The sequence below is a fragment of the Rhipicephalus microplus genome, chromosome 1 (assembly GCF_043290135.1).
Source record: "Rhipicephalus microplus isolate Deutch F79 chromosome 1, USDA_Rmic, whole genome shotgun sequence".
Taxonomy (NCBI): Eukaryota; Metazoa; Arthropoda; class Arachnida; order Ixodida; family Ixodidae; genus Rhipicephalus; species Rhipicephalus microplus.
The window spans coordinates 233,702,065-233,723,018 of NC_134700.1; the positions used below are offsets into that span (position 1 = coordinate 233,702,065).

Genomic DNA, 20,954 nt, shown 5'->3' on the forward strand with positions numbered 1-20,954 from the left:
AACACCTAGGAAGTTGTACGATCCGAGGTAATGTATCCTTTCGCTGTTTATCAGAATGTTGTAGTTCTGCGTTGGTTTGCGCGTAAATGCCACAAGTGCACATTTTTCAAAGGAAATTTCCAGACCTCGTTTACGGAGGTAAATAGTAGCTTGTGTGGTAGCTCTCTGAATTTGCGCTCGCAGCTGTAGACGTGTTACTGCAGACGTCCAAACGTAGATGTCGTCCGCGTACATTGGAAATCTGACACTACTTGGCAGATGCTCATGGAGAGCGATTAGCGTCAGGTTGAATAGTACAGGGCTAAGTACGCCATCCTGGGGAACACCACGGTGGCTGTAATGTAGCGAAGTGTCACCATCCTCAGTTCTTGCGAAAAAGGATCGCTCAGAGAGATAGCTGCATACTCACTGAAACATCGGACCGCCCATTTTTACCTCTTTGAGAGCGGTGAGGACAGCTTCATGAGTGATGTTATTATATGCTCCTTTAACATAAAAAAATAAAGAAGCGCAGAGACGCTTACAGCCTTTTTCGTGTTGCACGTAGCTGACCAGGTCTATGACGCTATCAGTTGATGGTTGGCCACGGCAAAAACCCGTTATAGCATCTGGGTAGATGTTTTGATGCTGAAGGTATCATTCTAGCCGTCCTTGCACTATCCTCTCCGTCACTTTGCCAAGCAACCAGCCAGTGCAATCGGGCGGTACGATGTGAGCACCAATAATGACTTGGAACCAAACAACTGGTCTTCCTGTTATCTGGGAGGGTGCACTCTTGCCATGAATCATTGTATATCTCGAGGAGGGCACTTCTCGCACACTGATCAAGGTGACACAGTGCTCTGTAGGATATTCCATCAGGCCCGGGTGCTGATGTCTGTCTACACAAAGCCACAGCTGCTTTAAGCGCATCTCATGAATAGAAAAAAGTTCGTCCATGCGGTGATGGCATGATGTCGTGCCACAAAGTGTGTCCATGAGGATTTTGGGATCTGCGAGCTGACCAGATAATTTAGCACAGAACTCTTCTGCCACGTCGACCTCCAATCTCTGTTGAGAGAGGACTAGAGCCTTGAATGGAGACCGCAGAATGGGAACTGTCCGGAGCCCTTTTACTGTCCTCCACAAGTTTGATAAAGGCTTGCGGGGATCTAACAACGCGCAGAAGGCAGCCCAACGTTGTGACTCTAGCTTGTCTATGAGGAATTGTATCTTCTTCTGAAGACATCTAGCGGTTTGTAAATCGTTGATTGCTTACATGCGTCGGTACCTTCGTTCCGCACGCTGTCGGAGAACCCGAGGTCATTCTGATTCTACATCAAATTCCGTTACTCTCGAAGAGCATGGGAGGGTGCACACCATGTCTGGCACTGTGGACTTGATCACCTCTTCTAAGTCAAGTGAGGTGTTCTCTTGACAGAGTTCTTCCATGAGAGATTAAAAGTTGTTCCAGTCCGCTCTTTGGATAGGGTCGCGTACCTTGCAATGTGATAATCCTCTGATCTTGACATATGTGGGAATGTGGTTGCTCCCATGTGTTTCTATGTCCGCGAACCATTCGACACATCTGACGAGACTTCGAGAGACAAAAGCCAAGTCAATACAGCTGCTGTATCCAGGGCCATGTAAAAATGTGGGACTGCCATCATTTAACAAGCACAACTCGTTGTCTGAAGCAAACGTTATCAGGCTTCTGCCCTTTGCGCTGATCTTCGCCCCCATAGCGTATGGTGGGCGTTAAAGTCCCCGATGATGACCCATGGCCCAGAAGTGGATGATAGGATGTATTCTAGTCTTCTGTGGTCAAATCTACTTGATGGCAACAGGTAGGCACCAACAACAGTGACAGTAAGACCCTTTTTCTTCGCTGTTAAGCATACATATTGGTCATCATTCTCAGGTGGTACAGACTGAAGAATGTAAGTCAGGTCACGGGGAATAAACAGCAGCACCTTGCTGTTTCCACTAAAAGAAGCTGACATAAATGATTCGTATCCGAAGAGTCTGATAGCGCTCTATAAATTTGGCTCGCAGATGACGATGATGGGAAACATATTGGTGATAACGAACCAACGGAAATCTACAATGCGTGATGTCAGTCACATGCGTTCCACTGAAAAAGTGTTGCTTCTCTGACCTCTTCGCTGAAAGACAGTGGCTGGTGAGCCATTATCTACTCAAGAGCTGCCGGTTCTGGACTCGGAGCGTCCAGTACTTAAAGTGCACTTCTGTCTCACGTCGTGTGCAAGTTGTTTAACACCATGCGAATGGCATTAATTAAGGGTCGTAGGAGAGCAGCCACTTGCATATCCAAGTTCCGCTGCTCCTCTGTTATCGTAGCTCGCTCTGATGAAGGGGGCTTCTGATGCGCGTACGGGGCGACCACTCTTTAGCAGAAAAAAATCTACTCGTTTTCTCTCTTCCAGCGTCTTGCGTTCGTCGCGGTGGACACTGCAGAGGGCGCCGTTCCCAGATGCGTTGACTTGCTTCTTGTAGTTGACTGTGTTCTTTGCGAAGACCTTCGACGGTGACGTCGTCGTCTTCACCGGACTTTTTCAACGGCCTCTTTGTGGGTAGAGCTGTCTCCCACCATTTGCCTAAGAATAGTAAACTCCGTCTTTATCCGCGGGCAGTCTTTGGAGGATGCACTGTGAGCACCTTGAAAATTAGGGCACTTCAGTACGGTTGCGCTGCATTTGTACTCAGAGTGTGGTTCTGAGCGTTTGGGGCACACTGCAGACTTCTTACATGCACCATGCACATGGCCGATAATCTGGCAGTTATGACATCGCATAGGTTTTGGAATAAATAGTTGAAAGTGGCGAAGTAGTGACGAAAGTGGCCAACCTTCACATGGGAGGGGAGACAGTCCCCTTTGAACGTAATTCTCATACAACGTGTGTTACCAAGGCGGTCGACATTCACAATGACATTATCTACATTTGCCAGTTTTATCAGCATTGGAAGATCCGCGTTTGGAATTTCAGTGGCAATGTCGTAAGTGACTCCTGTTGAAGTGGTGCTATCGGCTGGTATTATAGATTTGACACCAATGCAATGTTACACAGCTGCTTTACTTTCTGAAGCATGTTCAACACACACGGGTTCAGCACATCAATTGCCAAGTTCATTCTTGCGTTTATTCGTACTTCTTTGATCTCATTTGCGTAATATTCTCAAAATACACAGAGAGCGCTTGCCTGTTCAGCCCACGCAGACTGTCGGTAGCCTTCAGCGGCACAAACAGGATGGAGTGAGGGTAGAGATCGCTGAGGGGCAGTTTTCATGGTGGCCGTGCTTGATACCGAAGATGCATTGACTATCGGTCGTTTAGCCTTGCGGTACAGGATGGGTTGGAAGCTGTCATCCGAGGACTCGTCACTTGATGCGAAGTACAGCTCAGTGTCCTCAATCTCACTAGACGCGTTTCCTCGTTTCCTCGAAACAGTGCCCGCAGTCGAAGCAGACTTGGACAGCGCCCCCGTGAGATTGGACATCCATCACCGCGATGAATGGGGTGATAGACCCCGCAACTTCAGTGAAAAATTCAGAAAAGCACAAGGACGAGCAATGTGTGTTCCGCAAATGAATCACTTGTCTTCCTCCCAGTTGTCTATAAGATTATAGCTTAGGCTTATTGGGTCAACGCATCGCTTAGTCACTTAAGTGTAACCAACCAGCTAACTTTTTGTTTCACCAGGAAATGTGTATGATAATGCTGTTATTCATCCTAATGGCTGCCAGCTACTATCCATGCCCACTGTATTTTAATAACGCTTCGATGTTACAGTTAGCCAGAAATATAGCATTAATTTAGTGCACTGCTTTAATTTGTTGAGCATCTTTTCTGACATCCCTAGTTTCTAAAACCATCTTCAAGTAAATTCTTGTGCTGCTATGTTTGAGGGCATGGGCTTTATTATCGGGCACTGTGGCCACGTTTCGATGTGGCCAAATGCAAGAATAACCATGTTCTTACATATTTTGGCATGTTAAAAAAGCCTAAGGGGTAAGAAAATTATTCCAGAGTCACTCACTATGATATGCCTTATAACTGTATGGCAGTTTTGACAAATGAAGACGCTGAAATTGACTAACTTGCACATTTATATTACAATAAATGATGCATGTAAGCTTTTCTTTCTAAGCCACACGCACATTCCTCCCCCCCCCCCCTCTTAATATCTAAAGTAGGTATGCATACATGAAATTTCAGAATTGGGAGTGCATGTTAAACAAACAGCCAAAATTTAACAGACACTTAGCATAACGTGATTGGTCCTATTAAATTGTTACATTATTTTTCATTACCTGTGCTTAGCTTGTTTTCTTTTTATAAAACAACCACGCCTGCGTGCAATGCGCAGCGCAGTCACATCGAAAGCTGGAAGAGTGGCCTTTCAGGGTCTTTTTTTTTAAACACTCTTTGGGCAGCTTCTATAAGCGCACATGCAAGGTACCCACTATGCCGTTAATCATCGTTAATTGTGTAGCAAGGAGGCATCGTTCATCATTCTTCAAAGAAGTGTGGTACCCGCCACACACTTGCAAGGAATTTTGCGCAATTTTTTTATGCTTTGGCTGATGTCGATGAAGAATTATGCCTGAAGCTTTAGTAATGGCACAGTCCCTTAATGCCGTTCTGGTCACGAAACTTCTCCGTCACTCTATGGGAGAGCTTGATATGGTGCCAAGAGCGGCCGCTACGCGGCGCAAGCCGTCCTAGGGGGGCCATCGCCCCGCTGCGCCGGGCGGAATGCACTGGTCGCGGCGGCATCCCGAAGGCGTTGTGTGGTGGCAGCTCGCGGTTGCTGCATCAGCGAAACGCGAACTTCATGTGCCAGTGCACCGTGCTCAAGGTGGATGGCATGAAAATTAGAATGAACAATGCCTAAGACGTGCTGTGTGACGGGTTGCAGCTCCGGATACCCAAGCAACAAAGAAAAGGAGTCGCTCTTCTGTTTCCCAAGTATAGCGCCGAACTCTGAGAGAAATGGTAGCGAGCTATACCGTGGTTGGAAGCTGGCGGTTTCAGCTTCGAAAGTAAGAACGTTCGGGTGTGCGAAAAGCATTTTGATGCTAGCGACGTTGTGAGAACCGACGAGCACATTGTGAACGGGGTGGTCGTGTCGCTTCAGCGAGAGAGACCGAGGCTTCGCACGAGCGCCGTTCCAAGAATTTTTGGATCCCGAAAGCCCTCGGGATTGAAAGTCTCCGCGTCAAAAAAGCGATCGGCGCTCACAAACGTGTGTCCAAAACAACTGCGCATTTGGGTATAAACTCAATTGAAAGGTCTGGAATAAAACTTCTGGCTCAACCATTCGGCTCGCGAGAGGCGAGCCGGATATAAACCAATGTGATTGCTCCTGTATTACGCAGTCGTGTTTCATTTTGTTCACCTTCCTCCCCCTATTAGCGGGCGGCCCTACCATAATATAAAGCTCACCTACCGCATAAACATAATCGCCCTTTGGCCGGGTGCAAATACAAACATGTTGTCGAGCAGATCAAGCAGTAGCTGCTCGCATCAAGAGCATGGAGCATAAGCATCGTCTTTCAACACTTGCGAGCTATAGCTCGCAAGTACCGCTTCGAGGCATCGTAAGTATGCATATAATTGGGCTATGAGACAATTATTGACACAATGCGTTATCGCGCGGTGTGAGAACACTTTTAATGCGCTGCTGTTTATAAGGTGGGCCCGCACTTCCAAGTAAACTACGCGTGCGTTCCAAAGTAAACAGCTCTCATTCGTCGTCGACACTGGATCCCGTTTCAACTTATTTATCTGGTGGCAATGATGCGTTCAAAGACGTTTAAAAGAAGGCAACAGGAAGAACAGCATGCTCATAATCGCGTCGGAACGTCGGCCGCAGTGCGCATACAAGCCCAGCAGTGGCGGCGGCTTGTGGCCCCCATACGACGGGTGGCGCCTCTAGCGACAGATTTTGTCCCTATATCAACCTTCGGGCGGAGTTTCGTGACCAGAAAAGCATTGAAGGACTCTGGTAATGGGTTGGAGCATTTGACGACCCACTCGTTACGAAATTCGCATTGTTTGACACCTGATTGTTTCATGGCTGTTCTAAACTGCTTTATTTCTTATATTAGCAGGATTCCTTTCCTGTCGTCAAGGTTGCCTAGGATCAGTTTGCACAAGTACTGGCATGGCGCAGTGGTAGAACACTGTGCAGGCACGCGCAAGGAACTCGTGTTCCAATCTCACCGTGACTTTGGTGTTTTTATTCTGTTAGTTTTTTTTTATTTCGAGCGATAGTTGTTACGGACAGCGGCAACAGCAGACAACTGCGCCGCATGCGACCCTTGTTGTGATCTGATAATGGCTTTCGCTGTAATACACTATAGCATTTCAGCAAATGCTTACTATATATGGAGCCTGAGTTTTGGATGCCATGGTTCTTTAACAGGGACTGGGATAACACCCTTAAATATTTAGTTAGTGCTTCAAGGCCATCTAGACAGAAATGGTGCACACTTTGAAAAAAGCGGATTTATAGGCTATGTAGCTAAAGATACTGCTAGCTGCCAAATTTCACCTACAAGATGCAAGCCATTACGGCTGACTGAAAGTGATGTAGTAGACAGCAGCCCGGCAGATGACGGGTGCAGGTGAATTGTGTGCTCTGCTCCCAGGTATATATGTTTCGCAGGCGCTCCCCAAGTTTTCTTTTTAGATGGTAATGAAAAACAAAATATGTAAACATGCACCATGAAGTAAACATGGATACGTGATCATAAAAGTTTGTTAGAGTGTTTAGCTAAATAACAACTGCCTGCTTTGCGCCTACCATCTCATCCTTTTTCTTGTAAAACTAGCTAGTTCGCAATAAAGGATTCTGCTGGTTTACACTTTGGTTATTCTCGCTTCATTAATAGACTACGGACGGTATGACAGTGTTGTTTTCGATACTGATGCTCGGTTTGGCACACTCTCACATATCAAAAGCATCCCTGCATTTCTGTAAACACTTGCCTGACCGTGCCCAGAACTTTTACATTTAACCAAACGTAGCACAATTTGTTTTCTTCAAAATACGTTTATGTGCTTGAATTGCTTTGAACCGAGTATGATTAAATTTCTGTGGAACTTCGCTGCTTTGACTACTGGCAGTTAGAAGTTAGCCGATCAGCTTTTGGAGCTTTAATTACTCTTGTGTAGATGGCCTAGCTAGTGTAGCACTTCACGTACCGGTTTTGTCCTTCGAATGGCGTTGCACTATAATTTAGCGATGGTTGAAACTTTCTGATCTTGGGTTCACAGTGGATAAATTTTGAAGGCACTGCGTCAGGATTCGACATTCTTTTCAGTTTTAACAGCATTTGGACGACACCAGTCGTGTTTATATTCGTCCTCTTTGAAGTGCGCTGTATAAAGCACAGCACTCTTCTACCTCCCATTCCTTTCGTCTCACTCCGATAACTCACAGCTTTTCGAGCTTTACGTTTTTCGAAAAAGCGTGCACTGATCCCAGCCATAACATATGTTCTGGCAGCCTACCACCCCACATTTTGTACTACAAAAGAGCTAAATCCTAATTAGCTGCTCGTGGAGAGGCATCATGTTGAACAGGAGGGGATGCGGCTGCAGGGAGTCTTGCTTGGGAGCAGTGGTGAGCTGCGATTGACGTCATTTCCATTCGTGTCCAATTTGCCCGGCCACACCACATCGTCTGTGAGCCGACAATTGTTGCTCCGATAATAAATGAAGGGTGCGACTGCAAACTTTTTACTGTCATTATCATCGCTCACCCAACGTATACTACGTATTCCCAGTCAATTCGCCCAAGTAATATTTCATTGCTGTTGGCTTTTAAGTATGTGTAGCTGCTGTCATGAATGAATGAACTTTCCTATGGAGAAGTAAGCTGCACGGTTTCTTAATACATTCTGTTTAATTGTTTTGGGGCAGTGTTTCATTCAGGTAAACTATTTAAGAAAGGATATATCAGCAAACGAATGCAAAAGCAGCAATGATTTTTAAGGTGAATCAACAAATTAACTCATATTGTTAAATTGCTAGTGGGCTTATGTAATTTTGTACTTTCAGCTCCTACAACTCTCAAATGTTTGCCCCGCCGGGGTGGTCTAGTGGCTTAAGGTACTCGGCTGCTGACCTGTAGCTCGCAGGATCAAATACCGGCTGCGGCGGCTGCATTTCCGATGGAGGCGGAAATGTTGTAGGCCTGTGTGCTCAGATTTGGGTGCACGTTAAAGAACCCCAGGTGGTCGAAATTTCCGGAGACCTCCACTACGGCGTCTCTCATAATCATGTGGTGGTTTTGGGACGTTAAACCACACATATCAATCAATCAATCAATCACTCAATCAATAAATCAATCAATCATTTAATCAATCAATCGAATTTCCGGAGCCCTCCACTACGGCGTCTCTCATAATCATATGGTGGTTTTGGGACGTTAAACCCCGCATATCAATCAAACTCGCAAATGTTTCTATCAGCAGCCTTGAGTTATCGTAGAAACATGTAGCAATTTGTTTTATGCAGCTGAATGTTTGCATGTTTTGTTTTTGTGCTTTGATATTTCAGAGCTGTGTTACTATCAAGCCAAAGGACAAGGACCCGGCACTTGAGCTTGATAAGGTACTCAAACTGTTCTGATAGCGTTCTGACTCATCTTTACAAACTGGAGTGCTTTTGGGCATTGTTAGAGTGCCGCTTTTCTTGCTTTGCTTTAAGCAAGTGAGCGTCTGAACAAAGGACATGTTTTTCGTCCTTTTTTGGAAGAGACAAACAACACACAGACCTCCATTTTGCCAAGGTTGTGACTGAGCAATGCTGCCGGCAGTTGAAAATATTACCATTGCGTAGGCTTCAGGCCCTTAGCCAAGGGAGCGGTACACTAGGAACCCCCTCCTCGAATTTCTAGGGGAGAGGGATGTTTTACTGAAAATAAATAGTAAAAATATCGATATATTTTTTGGCAGCCAGAGCTTTCACTAAGTCTTGAAAAAATTCCTGTCTATGGGCCTAATAGGCGATGCCTGTGTCTGTCATGTTTGTTTGTGCTGTTTTGTAGTGAGATAAACGTAAGATGCCTATTATTAAGGGGGCATGTTACCTTTTTATTTCTTGTTTTTTTTTTCATCAGTTGCCTTCGTCGCAATGATGAAATATGTAGAGGAGCTTAAACAGCAGTTTTTTTCTTTGAAGAATCTAAATGGGTGAAACGATAGACTACAATTTTAGAATAACTGAAAGTTCTTTTTAAATTTGTATCTGCCTTTCTGTCAAGACCCAGCTTTTCTCCTCCCGTGCTTCTTGTTATGTGCGGGTAGGATGGCCTTATTCTGACAAGTCACTACTCAAACATTCTTATACGTTTGAATCTTTGAATCCTTCTGTCGTCTCCCACGGCATGTTCCTTTGTACTGCTGAGTACTAAGGAAACTATAGCCGTAATGACCTTGAGCAGAAAATTAAGCATTAGAATGCATGAGTTCATGTTTGTCCTACCCTTTGCCTATACACCGAAGACCCATGAGGACAGGTGATTTCTGCCTCAACTCTGGTGCCTTTCCAGACTACGCCATTGTAAGGAAGCGAACAGGGATAGTACTCGTTTGCTGGGCCAGCTGTTCTATTCCGAGATCTCCTTTATCATCCTCCTTTTCGCGCTGGGGAAGTGCAAGTGCCCAAGCTTCGTCGTCACCTTTTGTAATTATAGGGCACAGTTATTTTAGCGTGCTGCATCATTAGAAATTTTTCGCCACCATCTGGAAATGCAAATAGGAGCAGCATCATTTTATGACTGCATACTTGGTAATGTGCAACATATCATGCTTGTTGTTACTTTTTTAGTTTGTGAGGTTATTCAGTATTTGTTGCTTAAGAAAACAGCATGATGTGTTCTTTTTGGAATTTTTATGTATTATACCAAATTTCACTGAACTGTTTATGCTAAAGTTCTACCATTTACATGTCTTGAATCTTTCTTTTGCTAGGCATACGATGGGTTGCGACCTCAAGAATTGCAAGAAGCCAAAGATCTTCTTCTTGTTGAAACATCTGACATGCTCCATGTGCCTTTGTTCACAGCAGAAGCGCTTCTACGATGTCATGGTACAGTCTGTTTCACTACAACTCGCTGAAATCTGTTCATGATAAAAATTAAAGTGCTTAATATAATGATTAAATTGGTTAAGTGTTGCTGTTCAGGAGCGTTGCTTTCACTTTTGTTGGCACAAGCCTATAGGCCCTGACATGTAGCAAGAACAAACATCGATTACTTCAGGAATAAGCTATGCGAGCTTGGGGTTGATCAGAAATGTCTGTGCTTTTGTCATGTCGCAGTGTCTGGAGATTACTTCGTTGTTACTTGAGCAGCTGTGCAAGTACTACAACCATGCCAGATGGACAAATTTAATGTCTCTTCGATTAGCCTAACCCATTTCCCACCGAAGACGAGCAAAGGTTGTCCACACGGTTTGTACAACCCCCCCCACAAAAGGAGCTGGGGTCGTCTACCCTGAAATAAGCATTGATTGATAGATATGTGGGGTTTAACGTCCCAAAACCATTATATGATTATGAGAGATGCCGCAGTGGAGGGCTCTGGAAATTTTGACCACTTGGGGTTCTTTAACGTGCACCAAAATCTGAGCACACGGGCCTACAACATTTCCGCCTCCATCGGAAATGCTGCAGCCGGGATTCGAACTTGTGACCTGCGGGTGAGCAGCCGAGTACCTTAGCCACTAGACCACTGCGGCGGAGCACCCTGAAATAAGCTGTTGGGGGTGCTGTTATTGAGCTATATTAATTCATTTTGCTGAATTCTCTTTGGCTTGAACAAATGCCACAGCATAATATTAAAAATGCACTCAAAGCATGCATTTTGGTGTAGGAAGGACTTGATTGTCGTACCCTGAATCAAAAAATGGTGTCCTTCTATGAGCACAAACAGCTTGCGCATGCCCGCAACTGCTTTGTGGAGAAAAAAGTAAGTGAGTGAGAGAAAATAAACTCCTTTTTGAGGCAGTTTTGTCAAATGAAACGCAATTTCAGTTCTCCCACAATCCTGGCAGTGACTAGATAGAGCTGCATGCTTTTTTTATATGATCGCATTCAGGCGTGCGCATCTCGACTTATCAGCAGTGGATGCTAACAGGTGGAAGCAAACACCCGCTGGTGCATCCTAGGTTTTATGATTCAATGTGCTTGCTTGTCTCTGTGCTTCTATGTTTTTAAATTTCAGAGATACTTTCTGCACCAAAGCCTGGAAGTTTAGGGTGCATTCCGTAATTCAGAGCAGCAAGGCGAATCCTTTGCATAATTAAAAAAATGTATTTTGCTCTTATAATGTTAATAAAGAAAAAGCCTTTAAATAGCTTTTTTTCAGTTGTTTAAGGGGAGACACGGGTATAGGAGGCCGAAAATTTTCCGAAGAACTGATTTTTTGAAGTATTTTTTTTCATAATCATTAAGGTCTAAGGAAGCTGTTCCTAAAATATTATAGCCTTGTAATGCGTATTTGTCGAGTTATTGGGTCGCAAAGTCAGTTTGATGACCATTTTCGCTTCCGAAACCACCTCAAAAACGGTCATATTCAACGCCGCAGTGCGCGAGAACTGCACCAGGTAGCGCGGCCATTTTGGTCTAACTTTAAGTGCACTTATAGTGAAATTGGCTAATTAAGAAATTCAGTCTCAAATGACAATTTGGGCCAAAGAAACAACTCGGGAGGATTAATTAAAGTATAAGGTCAGCAAACAATTTAAAGAGGTCCTTTTTTTGTTATTTCAGATATTATGACAGAACCTGCTTATATAAAAACTATTACTTCTTTAGCAACAAAAGCTATCACTTTTTTAATGCACCATTGCTTTGCCACTCTATGCAATTCTAAACATGCAGCCTGTCAGTTTTTTTATTAGTTTGAGTTTATTAAACCAAACAACCTAACCAAACCTAACGACAAGTACATATAAATACATGGTATACGTGGTTTGGTGCAATTAGGAAAAAGCTGAATTTCGCAGCTTGACTGGCCCCTTTCCCCTCACCTTCACCCTTTAGTTTATTTTTAGATGCTGTGCTTTCTTGCATGTGCTTGTGACAACTGGCATATTAATTACCTAGTCATATGCATTCGGCTTTCATAATGTACCAAGCACGTTTTTTTTCTAAGCCCCCTTTGTTTGTTTTTAATAAGCGCAGGAACTACAGCTTTCAAAAATGTTTAGTTATTACGCAGGTGGGCATGCAATCTGCCAACTTGATTAGTTGCAACTTTCATTGGGCAATTTATAGAGGTGTCTGGTGCACTAAATAAATTTAATAACTAATTGTTTGTTTGATAAAATAGGAAAAGAAACTCTTAATAATACATTTGAAAAGTAGCAATGGAAGCTTGCCCTCAATTCTGGCATCATTGCAAGAGAAAAGAAAAAAAAAACATTCACATTCGGGCAGTATATAAAAGGAAAAATAAAAAAGCAGCACACCCATTCATGCGACGTATCACTAAAAAAACTAAGTAGTGAAGCTCTCGACACTCGTACTAGTAGGTGAACTTACAGAATGATATTACACCAATAATTTCTCTCTATAGTAATTTCTTGAATTGTGATATTTTTTGTATTTGTGTTTTGTTTCATTTCACATGGCACGCTTGTGCCTGTAAATTCGACCAACCTCAGGTGGGCAAGATTCTAGCCGTTGAACGTGTAGCAAGGATGTGAGATGTTGATGTGTGTATCCTACATTGCTGCAGATTGGAGCCAGGTGGCCCTGTTGGAAGCATGGGTCCAAGACCCGGTCGGGTGCTGCCTGGCTGCAGGAGTACAGCCAACGACATCTGCAGTGCACGCGTCCGAGCGCAGCAATGATCCTGTGGTGACAGAAGAGTACCAGTCGGGCTCTCTCAACTCGTCATCACCTTCGACACCGAGTGGACCGCAAGGCCGCTCGCCTGCTAGATTGCCTGTACGTTTCTAATTGGTATACATGGGACAAATGATGCAATACCGATTGTTGGGATTTTACATCCCAAAACCAAAGTATGATTATGAGGGGCAGCCGTAGCTGAGGGCTCTGGAAGCTTTGACCACCTGGAGTAGAACTTTCGTCTAAATCTAAGTACACAGGCATCCAGTATTTCGCCTCCGTTGAAATGCGGCTCCCACAGCCGGGATTCGATCCTGCAGTCTTTGGGTTTGCAGTCAAGCAACGTAGCTTCTAAGATTCTGCCGCAGTGAAGGAAAAACTCTTATACTCTCAAACCTCATTATAACAAAGTCACACCTATCATGAGAATACCATGTTATACCCGAAAATTCGTTATGAACATATATTTCCAGCACTCTATTCATGACAGAGCTACTCTTTGTTTACTTCATTACAACTAATACTGTTATATCCGGGTTCGTTACATAAAGGTTTGAGTTTAATCGATTGACTGAAACTTTCACTTGGCTCTGCAAAGAGATGCAGAAGTGTAACATCAATGAGTTTCCCTTATGTCAGTGAAAGAAATTGTAAACCTAAGGGCTCTTTTCCTTTGTTAGGCAGAATAATAATGAGAACTCTAACAGACAGTAATTCTAGAAAAAGTAGAGGGGATGTTATTAGAAGTAATTTTAATGTAAACTTGAAGAAAGAAAAGTGGATGAAAGATAACTTGCCACTGGCAGGATCTGAACCTGCGACCTTTGAATAAGACGTACGATGTTCTACCACTGAACTACGATGGCAATTATCCCCCCCCCCCCCCCCCCCGTCCACTTTATAGGGTATATACTATGTGCATTTAAACATGGAAGCGTCAGTCAGCACCACCAGTAGTCATGGCGGCGAGTGGGAACACTCTTCTTGCCTGTTTGGCGTCACCCAGTACGTGATCTTATTACGAGATGGCAACTGACCAATAATTCCTTGCACACCTCCTCAAGGCATCAAGTGAGCCATAACAAGACCCTCGTTATGAAATCAAGGAAATTGTAAATTTGCTTGTTATAGTATCTTTATTTTTGCTGTTGAGCAAATGAGATTGCAACAGAATCGAAAGTTGGGCTAGTTGGATATGCATGGTATAACTGTCAGTTCAAGCGCACGAACAAACAGAAAAAAAAAGAGAAGACGAGCGTTTGCCCTCTCTTCTTTTCTGTTTATTCGTGCGCTTGAACTGACAGTTATACCGAGCAAATGAGTGTCTCATGTTTATAGAGTATTGCATGCATTGCAAGTGTTTATTTCTTTATGCTATTCGATGTTTTATTTCCCTCTTTTTTTCCCTTGTATTCTTAGCTGTGCTTCATGAATTTAATTTTAGTATGCTGTTTTTTCTTCTTTCTTTTATGTGTTGCAGTGCAGCATCTGCTCAGAAGTGGTGCACGAGCCAGATCCTGTCATTGTTCCTTGTCAGCACGAGTTCTGTATCTCCTGCTGGCGCAGGTAGTAACTGCTGTTTGACTCTTTTTGGAACGCTGAGAAGATGGAATGCTTCAGCCCATTCGTTTAGCAGCATCACCAAGATGCTGTGACTTTGCTTTGTTTACAAGATAGAAAACAGTGCACACAAACAATATCAGAGAGAGACAGACAGTGTCTTCTGTTTTTCTCAATCCTGTGTTCCTAATCATGTTGCGTTTTCAGCACCTTGCTCTAGCAAGTGTGCAGTGCAGCCTAGCATACACAGAACGTGTTTGTAGGAACACTAACTACAAGAAAAAAAGATTTTTTGTTAGTAAATTGCTCTTTCTGAAGCTGTGCGAATAGCAAAATTTTGGGTTCAAAGTGTGCCAAATCACATTTACTGTGCCGTCCTGATAACATAAAAAAAATTGAGCCAAACTGTGCCAAAGTAAAATTTGGGAGCGTCGCAATAAACAAAGTCACAATCACGTACCTAGAATTATTCCACTAAATAAACAGCACTCGCGCGTGCATCCCAAGTCATACACTATGCTATGTTTGGTGCCGACACAACTTCTGCTGTGCAAGACCACTTAACTGAGAAACGCGGACGTCAACTATTCAAGGAACACTGATGATAGCTCATCATCATGAAGAGTTGTGTGGCAAGTAATTAAAGTAATAACTGTATGTGTGCCACCAGAATCTCTGTCACATCTATTTCTGAACATGGCAATCTAATTTTTCGTGCTTCGCCTCCACAAAACAACACGTGAGCGGTGAGAACGCGTTGACACTTTTCTCTTAATAGTTTATTCATGTATCTTCATTCAGAAGTGCTCTTTCGTAATTCCTTTCACCAGCACATTCATGTTTGTAATCGCTGTTGTGGCAAAAGCCCCTAAAAGACCCTGCCCTTTTGAATTCGATCAAGGCTCAGTGCATACCCTTGTATGGCCACTCTACAAAGTGAAGCACTTTTTGCACAGTCTGTTCGCATTGAGAGTATAAGGTAGAAGTGTATGCCAGATGTCTTTAATGCCTGCCGAAATAATGCACACGTCAGCGATCAAACCCTTAAAGTCAAAGTTCATATCAATTCCTCAAAGCCCCTCCCTCCCCGGCGTTCCTTCCTGCTCCTCGAAGACGGGTGACGTGCCCCTCTTTGCTTGAGTAACAATGAATGGCAGGCCTGGCACACGAGGTGATGTTATCGCATCCACTCTCTGTGCAAAGGAGATAGGTCGGCTAATTGTACCTCTGCTTTAGCCGTGTTCGTTGCCTCCGCTCGCGCTCTTTTACCCGCGTGTAAAACACACTATGCGCAGGGGGATGCTATCAATTCCCACGTTGCACAAAACATGATGGTGACTGCCAGTGGCGCAGCCAGGAAGGGGGGGGGGGGGCACAACGTGACCGTGCTTCCCACCCAAAATGGCATGTATAGCGCAAGCCCCCCCCACCCTCCCTAGATAAAGGTGCACAAAAAAAAATTGGCTATGCCCCTGACGACGGCAAAGACCAGTTGAGAATGTTCATATAATTACTATTGCAATAAAAAGAAAATAGCTCTTGCCTTCCAGTCTTCTTAGGCGTACGCATAAGGTACCCTGTGAGGTTCTTTTTCCTTATGCACTGCTTTCTAGAGGACAGTATAGGTGGTTTCCAAAGTATAGACAACACTCTAGCCTTATAAAACATCACTGCAAAAGGAAACTAAAGTTCGTTAAATCGTGTAGTTTCAGCACAGAAAGATAACTGCCAGACGAGGTTGGCTTTACGAGACTAGCTAAAAGACGTCATGTTGTGCCCAGGAGTATAATCGGTTGTGAAGAAAAAGAATCTTTCTTTATCCTTGAAGTCATCTTAGGGAAATGCAGTTGGTTCTGTGTGAGTCTCTAGCATTGTGCGTCACAGCGTTTGTCTACCATACCTGTTGATAACCGCATACGTGTCTTTAGAATGTTATTTCATGAGAGAGAGAAAAGACATTATTGAACACAATGGGCCGGCAATTTGGTCTCGGTGGCTTTAGGGGGCGGCTTGTCATCCCTGGACTCAGGCGGCATTCTCGGCCTGCTGGACGGCCCAGAGTTGGTCGTTCAGCTCTGGGCTTTGGAGGGCCTCCTCCCAGCAGCGGTGACGGCGACGAAGAAGGTCCCCCACGGCTCCCGCAGCCGGGGCGGCGACAGGAATGAGTGAGCTCGAGGCTCCCTGTGATTTGGTATTGACGGCCGCTATAGGCGAATCACGATTGGTGGCGTTTTCACGACTGTCGTCGCCGGCACATTCCCAGAGCATGTGGCTCAGCGTTGCTCTGTGCCATCATGCTTTACACATATCGGTGGGGTACAGGTTCAGGTAGAGGTGGCGTAGAACGACCGGGCTAGGGTAGGAGTGGGTTTGGAGTAAGCGAAAGCTTACGGCATCATGCCTGTTTAATTTCTCGTGTGGTGGCGGGAACCTACGCATTTCGAGCCTATAGTGTTGGGTGATGTCACGGAACGTTGTAAGACAATCACCCCATGGCCATTCTGAATCTTGTTGCTGCGTGCCTATCAAAGGGTCTTGATCCAGCAGATGCATCGCCCCGCTCTCGGAGTCAGAGGCAGTGGCCACATAGTGGCCCGGGCTTGGCGAGTGAGACCCCAAGCCGTGGCATGGGCCGCCTTGTTCCCCGCGAGCGGAATTCTGGTGTGTGCCGGGGTCCATAGGAGGAAAACCGTTGGAATTTGGGGTTGTGAGCACGACATCGAGTTGCTATCTCCGCACATTGGAAGGATGCGTGCCGCTTCCCGCGAGACACGGCTGCGCGCGTAACTGCGGACTGCCATCTGCGAGTTGCTTATCAGAATCTCAGCATGGGGCGTTGCGGCAAGTGCTAAGGCTATTGCGGCTTCTTCGGCCACCTCCGTGTGTCCCGTCGTCACCATGGCGCTCGCGAGGCATTTGCCCTGATGGTCAACGACCACAGTTGCGTGGGCTCTTCTCCCTATGCTAATCTCGCGGCATCTACATATACCACGTCCATACTATTACCAAACTTTTGAAGCTGTCTAGCACGCTCGTTACGCCAACCCACGTGGTGCGTCGTGTGCATATATTTAGGAATTGGCGGAACGATCAAGCGGTTGCGGACTGAGGCAGTACCTCCATTTTTTGTCCTTCCTGAGTGTGATATCTGATTTTGTTAAGCTTTCGTATTGTGCAACGGTATTGGCCTCAATTAACTCGTCGAGTGAGTTGTGAAGTCCTAGCTCTAGAAATCTTTCGATGCTCGCATTGATCAGGAGGCCGATCGCTCTCTTAAAAGCCTTTCGTATCATGCAGTTGATTTAGTTTTTTTCTGAGCTTATTCACTTGAGGTAAGGGGCAATGTATGTTATTCGGCTTATCTTTACTGCTTTAGAATTTAAAATTTTACTGCTTCAAGAATTGTTTCAAAGCAGAAGATCTCAGTAGCATTACTGTAAATGGAATATTTTTTAAAATAATTTCAAAGCAAAATTACAGAAAAAAAGTTGCATAAGATCTCGACACATACTTTTCTAAAATGGGAACATTTGGGAGCCTCAAAATCTCGAGAACACCTTTTTTGGGCTATGTTGGTGAAGCGCTAGAGGGGTGGTGTTCTACAGCAGGCAGGCTGGTGTTGAAGCGTATACTGAGATTGCCCAAAGCAGGAAGAGAGACTGGCTGACGTTCCAGGCTCGTTTGAATTGTTGTTGCTCTTGGAGTCGAAGACTAATAAAAAAAATCAGCATCTTCAGACTCGCTGCTGCTCGTTAAGTAGATAAAATGAGCCTCAATGACACCAGAATGCCGACATCTGCTATCTTTCGAAGCATGAGTGCCCGTTGCATCCGGCGACAGCCATTTTCACTTTCCACATGGATGATAATGCAACTTTAGAGTGTGTTAAAAAAACAAGGCAATGCGGTGAAGAAAACCAACTACATAAAGGAAAAAATTATATTTTTCTGTCACAATGGACCGGGCAGTGTGTCCGTGAACGGTGTGAAATGTCTGGATAGCGACAATTCAAACCATTGATTGGGGGCTATTAATACTGTATGGGCGCGATGAGGAAAGCGTTCAGCATCAGTCTTTAAAATTTTACCAAGCATGGATTGCTAATAGGTTGTGTTCAACTTGTGTTTCTCGCCATCTTACGTAGCTACCTCACAATCAAGATTCAGGAAGGGGATGTGCACAGCATTGTGTGTCCTGCCGTCGGCTGTTCTCAGCTTGTTCCTGTGGACATCATTGAGCATATTGTCAGCCCCGACATGGTGCGCCGATATCTACAGTTTGACATTGTGGTGAGTTCACGAAAAAGCAGGCAGTTGGCTGTCATTGCTGTCATCTTGAACATGTGTATTCTGTTGATTTTAATGCAGTAGTATGGCTGTATAAGTGGCATGGTTCGTAAAAAAGGATAGGACTGTGACTAGTTGATTTAGGTTAATTTAGTAATCGAGTTTGAAAGGCTTTTATAGCACTAGGATTGGCTTGCAGCTGAGCAACAGTGGCAAGAAAATGTCTCCTCATCTCTTGTCTTGTATCGGCATCCTAAGAAGTGCAGAAAAGTGCAGCGGTGCAATATCACTTTACAACAATCATCTACAGGATGACGCTACAAGTCATGCTTCACGTCGAAGGTAATCTTCAGATGAAAAATGTGGTGTATATGGAGCTATGCCAATCTGGGACACAATTGGTCATTGGACATTCTGTGTGGTGATTACAACAGACACCAGTTGATCCTCTAAAATTATTGTGTTAGTGCATTGGCTTATCACATATTTTGGGAAGCTGGCATAGCTGAGGTAAAAGACAAGGCTGTTGCCTATCCATCATTGTGACAGGCCTTTGTGGAAAGCAACCCTAACTTCAAGTGGTGTCCATGGGCCGGTTGTGGGAGGGCAGTGCACTTGCCGGAATCAGTTGACCCACCTCCTTTGCGCCTTCCCAAGTCCACTCCCAGAGAGCCCATGTCACACTCTGTGGATTGTGGAAATCGCCACTATTTTTGCTGGTAAGCTCGCTTGAGTACTTGCTTTTATTTCTTGAACTACCATGCTTTGTGCAATGTGGTAATACTCTGTTTGAACTTATGTTCAAGTTTTTACATAATCTTGTGAGCTTCACTGCACCACTTCTGTTACTAGGAACGCTGGTGGGATGTGCTTTTTGTGCGCCAAAGGCAACTAAGTCTGCAAGTGCGCAGACTGATTATTGCCTCATTATGAAACATCTGAATTCTTGTGATAGAAACAGGACTGTGAGGATTAGTATTTCCATGTGGAAGTGCACGTTTGATCTCCACGATTCTCAAAATTCTGTGCAGTCAACAATGCGGTCAGCTAGGGTGTTCGGCTCAAGGATGCATTGAACCCAAGTAATGTGGAAGAGAAATTAGGGCTGCTAGCGCTGTGTCGCTAAGAGGGCATGCGTACATACACTCCATGGGGGAGCGAGGCCTGTCTGTTGACGTGCACAGATCAGCTACGTGAAGCCTTCTTTTGGTTGGCATTGAGGCTCTCAAGGTAAATGAGAAGGTGAATAAATTGTGAGGGTAGCTAACTTACTTGCAAAGCTTTGTTTTGGAAGACTTAGCCACAGTGCAGCATGCTATCAGTGGGCTTACATACACACTTTATTGTTTGTTTGCAGAGAAAGCCCATAATAAAATCTTCCACTCTTTGCAACATACTTTAGGTCTTCTGGTGGGTCAATGACTTGTGGGTGGCATTATGATAGCTTCTGATTTGACCTCCTAAGGGCAGCTTCTATGGACCGCTTCATGTATTCATAATGGCACTGAGTGCAAACGTGAGTTACGGGACAAAAAAATAGGGGAGTTGCAATGTCTGCGTTCAGTACCATTATGAATGATTTGTTCCAGCTAGCCCAACTTGCAACTTTGTTGTGCCTCATTAGTTGGCTTGCTAGCTGAACAACTGCTGCCGCTATAAAACCAGTTGGCTCCCAAAGGCTGTATTTCATGAAGAGCTCGAGCTTACAACCATCAGCATGATACGATGTATGTGCTTATAATTGACAGTGTTGAACTGGTGGATTACAGGAGCATCATCGCGTGGTAGTGAGTGTAAGTGGTGGTACTGAACTCTCTCAGCTCTAAACTGCTCTTTCACCTGATCATGTAGACTAGCTTGGAAACGTGTAATCTGTAGGCTTGTGTGAATGGTAAATTTTAGGTTCAAAGTAAATTTGAAGCGAATAGTGATTTGGTCGTATAATTTCGAATGGAATTCGAATGGCATAATATCACATATTATAAACAAAAAGTAGCATATTTGCCACAACCCAACCAAACGCGCACAATATTTTTTCAAAAATTTAAACAAGGCATGTACCAATGTCATTCTTTCTAGTTCAAAGTTAGTGGAAGCAACTTTCAATAGTAGCATGATTTGACTTTGGGTAGAATGCATTTGATGACCGGTAAGTTACATTTTAACATTCAGTATATTTAGAGCACATAAGCTAGTACAACAAGCTTTTAAACTGAAAAACTGATGAATCTATGGGAAGC

At 44.4% G+C, this 20,954-nt stretch overlaps 1 protein-coding gene across 3 annotated transcripts in view; it reads left to right on the forward strand.

Annotated features, from left to right (window-relative positions):
• The window catches only part of LOC119159523 (ankyrin repeat and IBR domain-containing protein 1-like), an 86,587-nt gene that overhangs the window by 15,681 nt on the left and 49,952 nt on the right, over positions 1–20,954 (forward strand). For all 3 annotated transcript variants that reach the window (XM_075891627.1, XM_037412316.2, XM_075891628.1), the window contains 6 exons: positions 8,570–8,623; positions 9,985–10,102; positions 12,756–12,967; positions 14,349–14,434; positions 18,573–18,717; positions 19,264–19,433. In XM_075891627.1, coding sequence (XP_075747742.1) covers positions 8,570–8,623; positions 9,985–10,102; positions 12,756–12,967; positions 14,349–14,434; positions 18,573–18,717; positions 19,264–19,433 — 785 coding nt within the window. The remainder of the gene's footprint in view (positions 1–8,569; positions 8,624–9,984; positions 10,103–12,755; positions 12,968–14,348; positions 14,435–18,572; positions 18,718–19,263; positions 19,434–20,954) is intronic.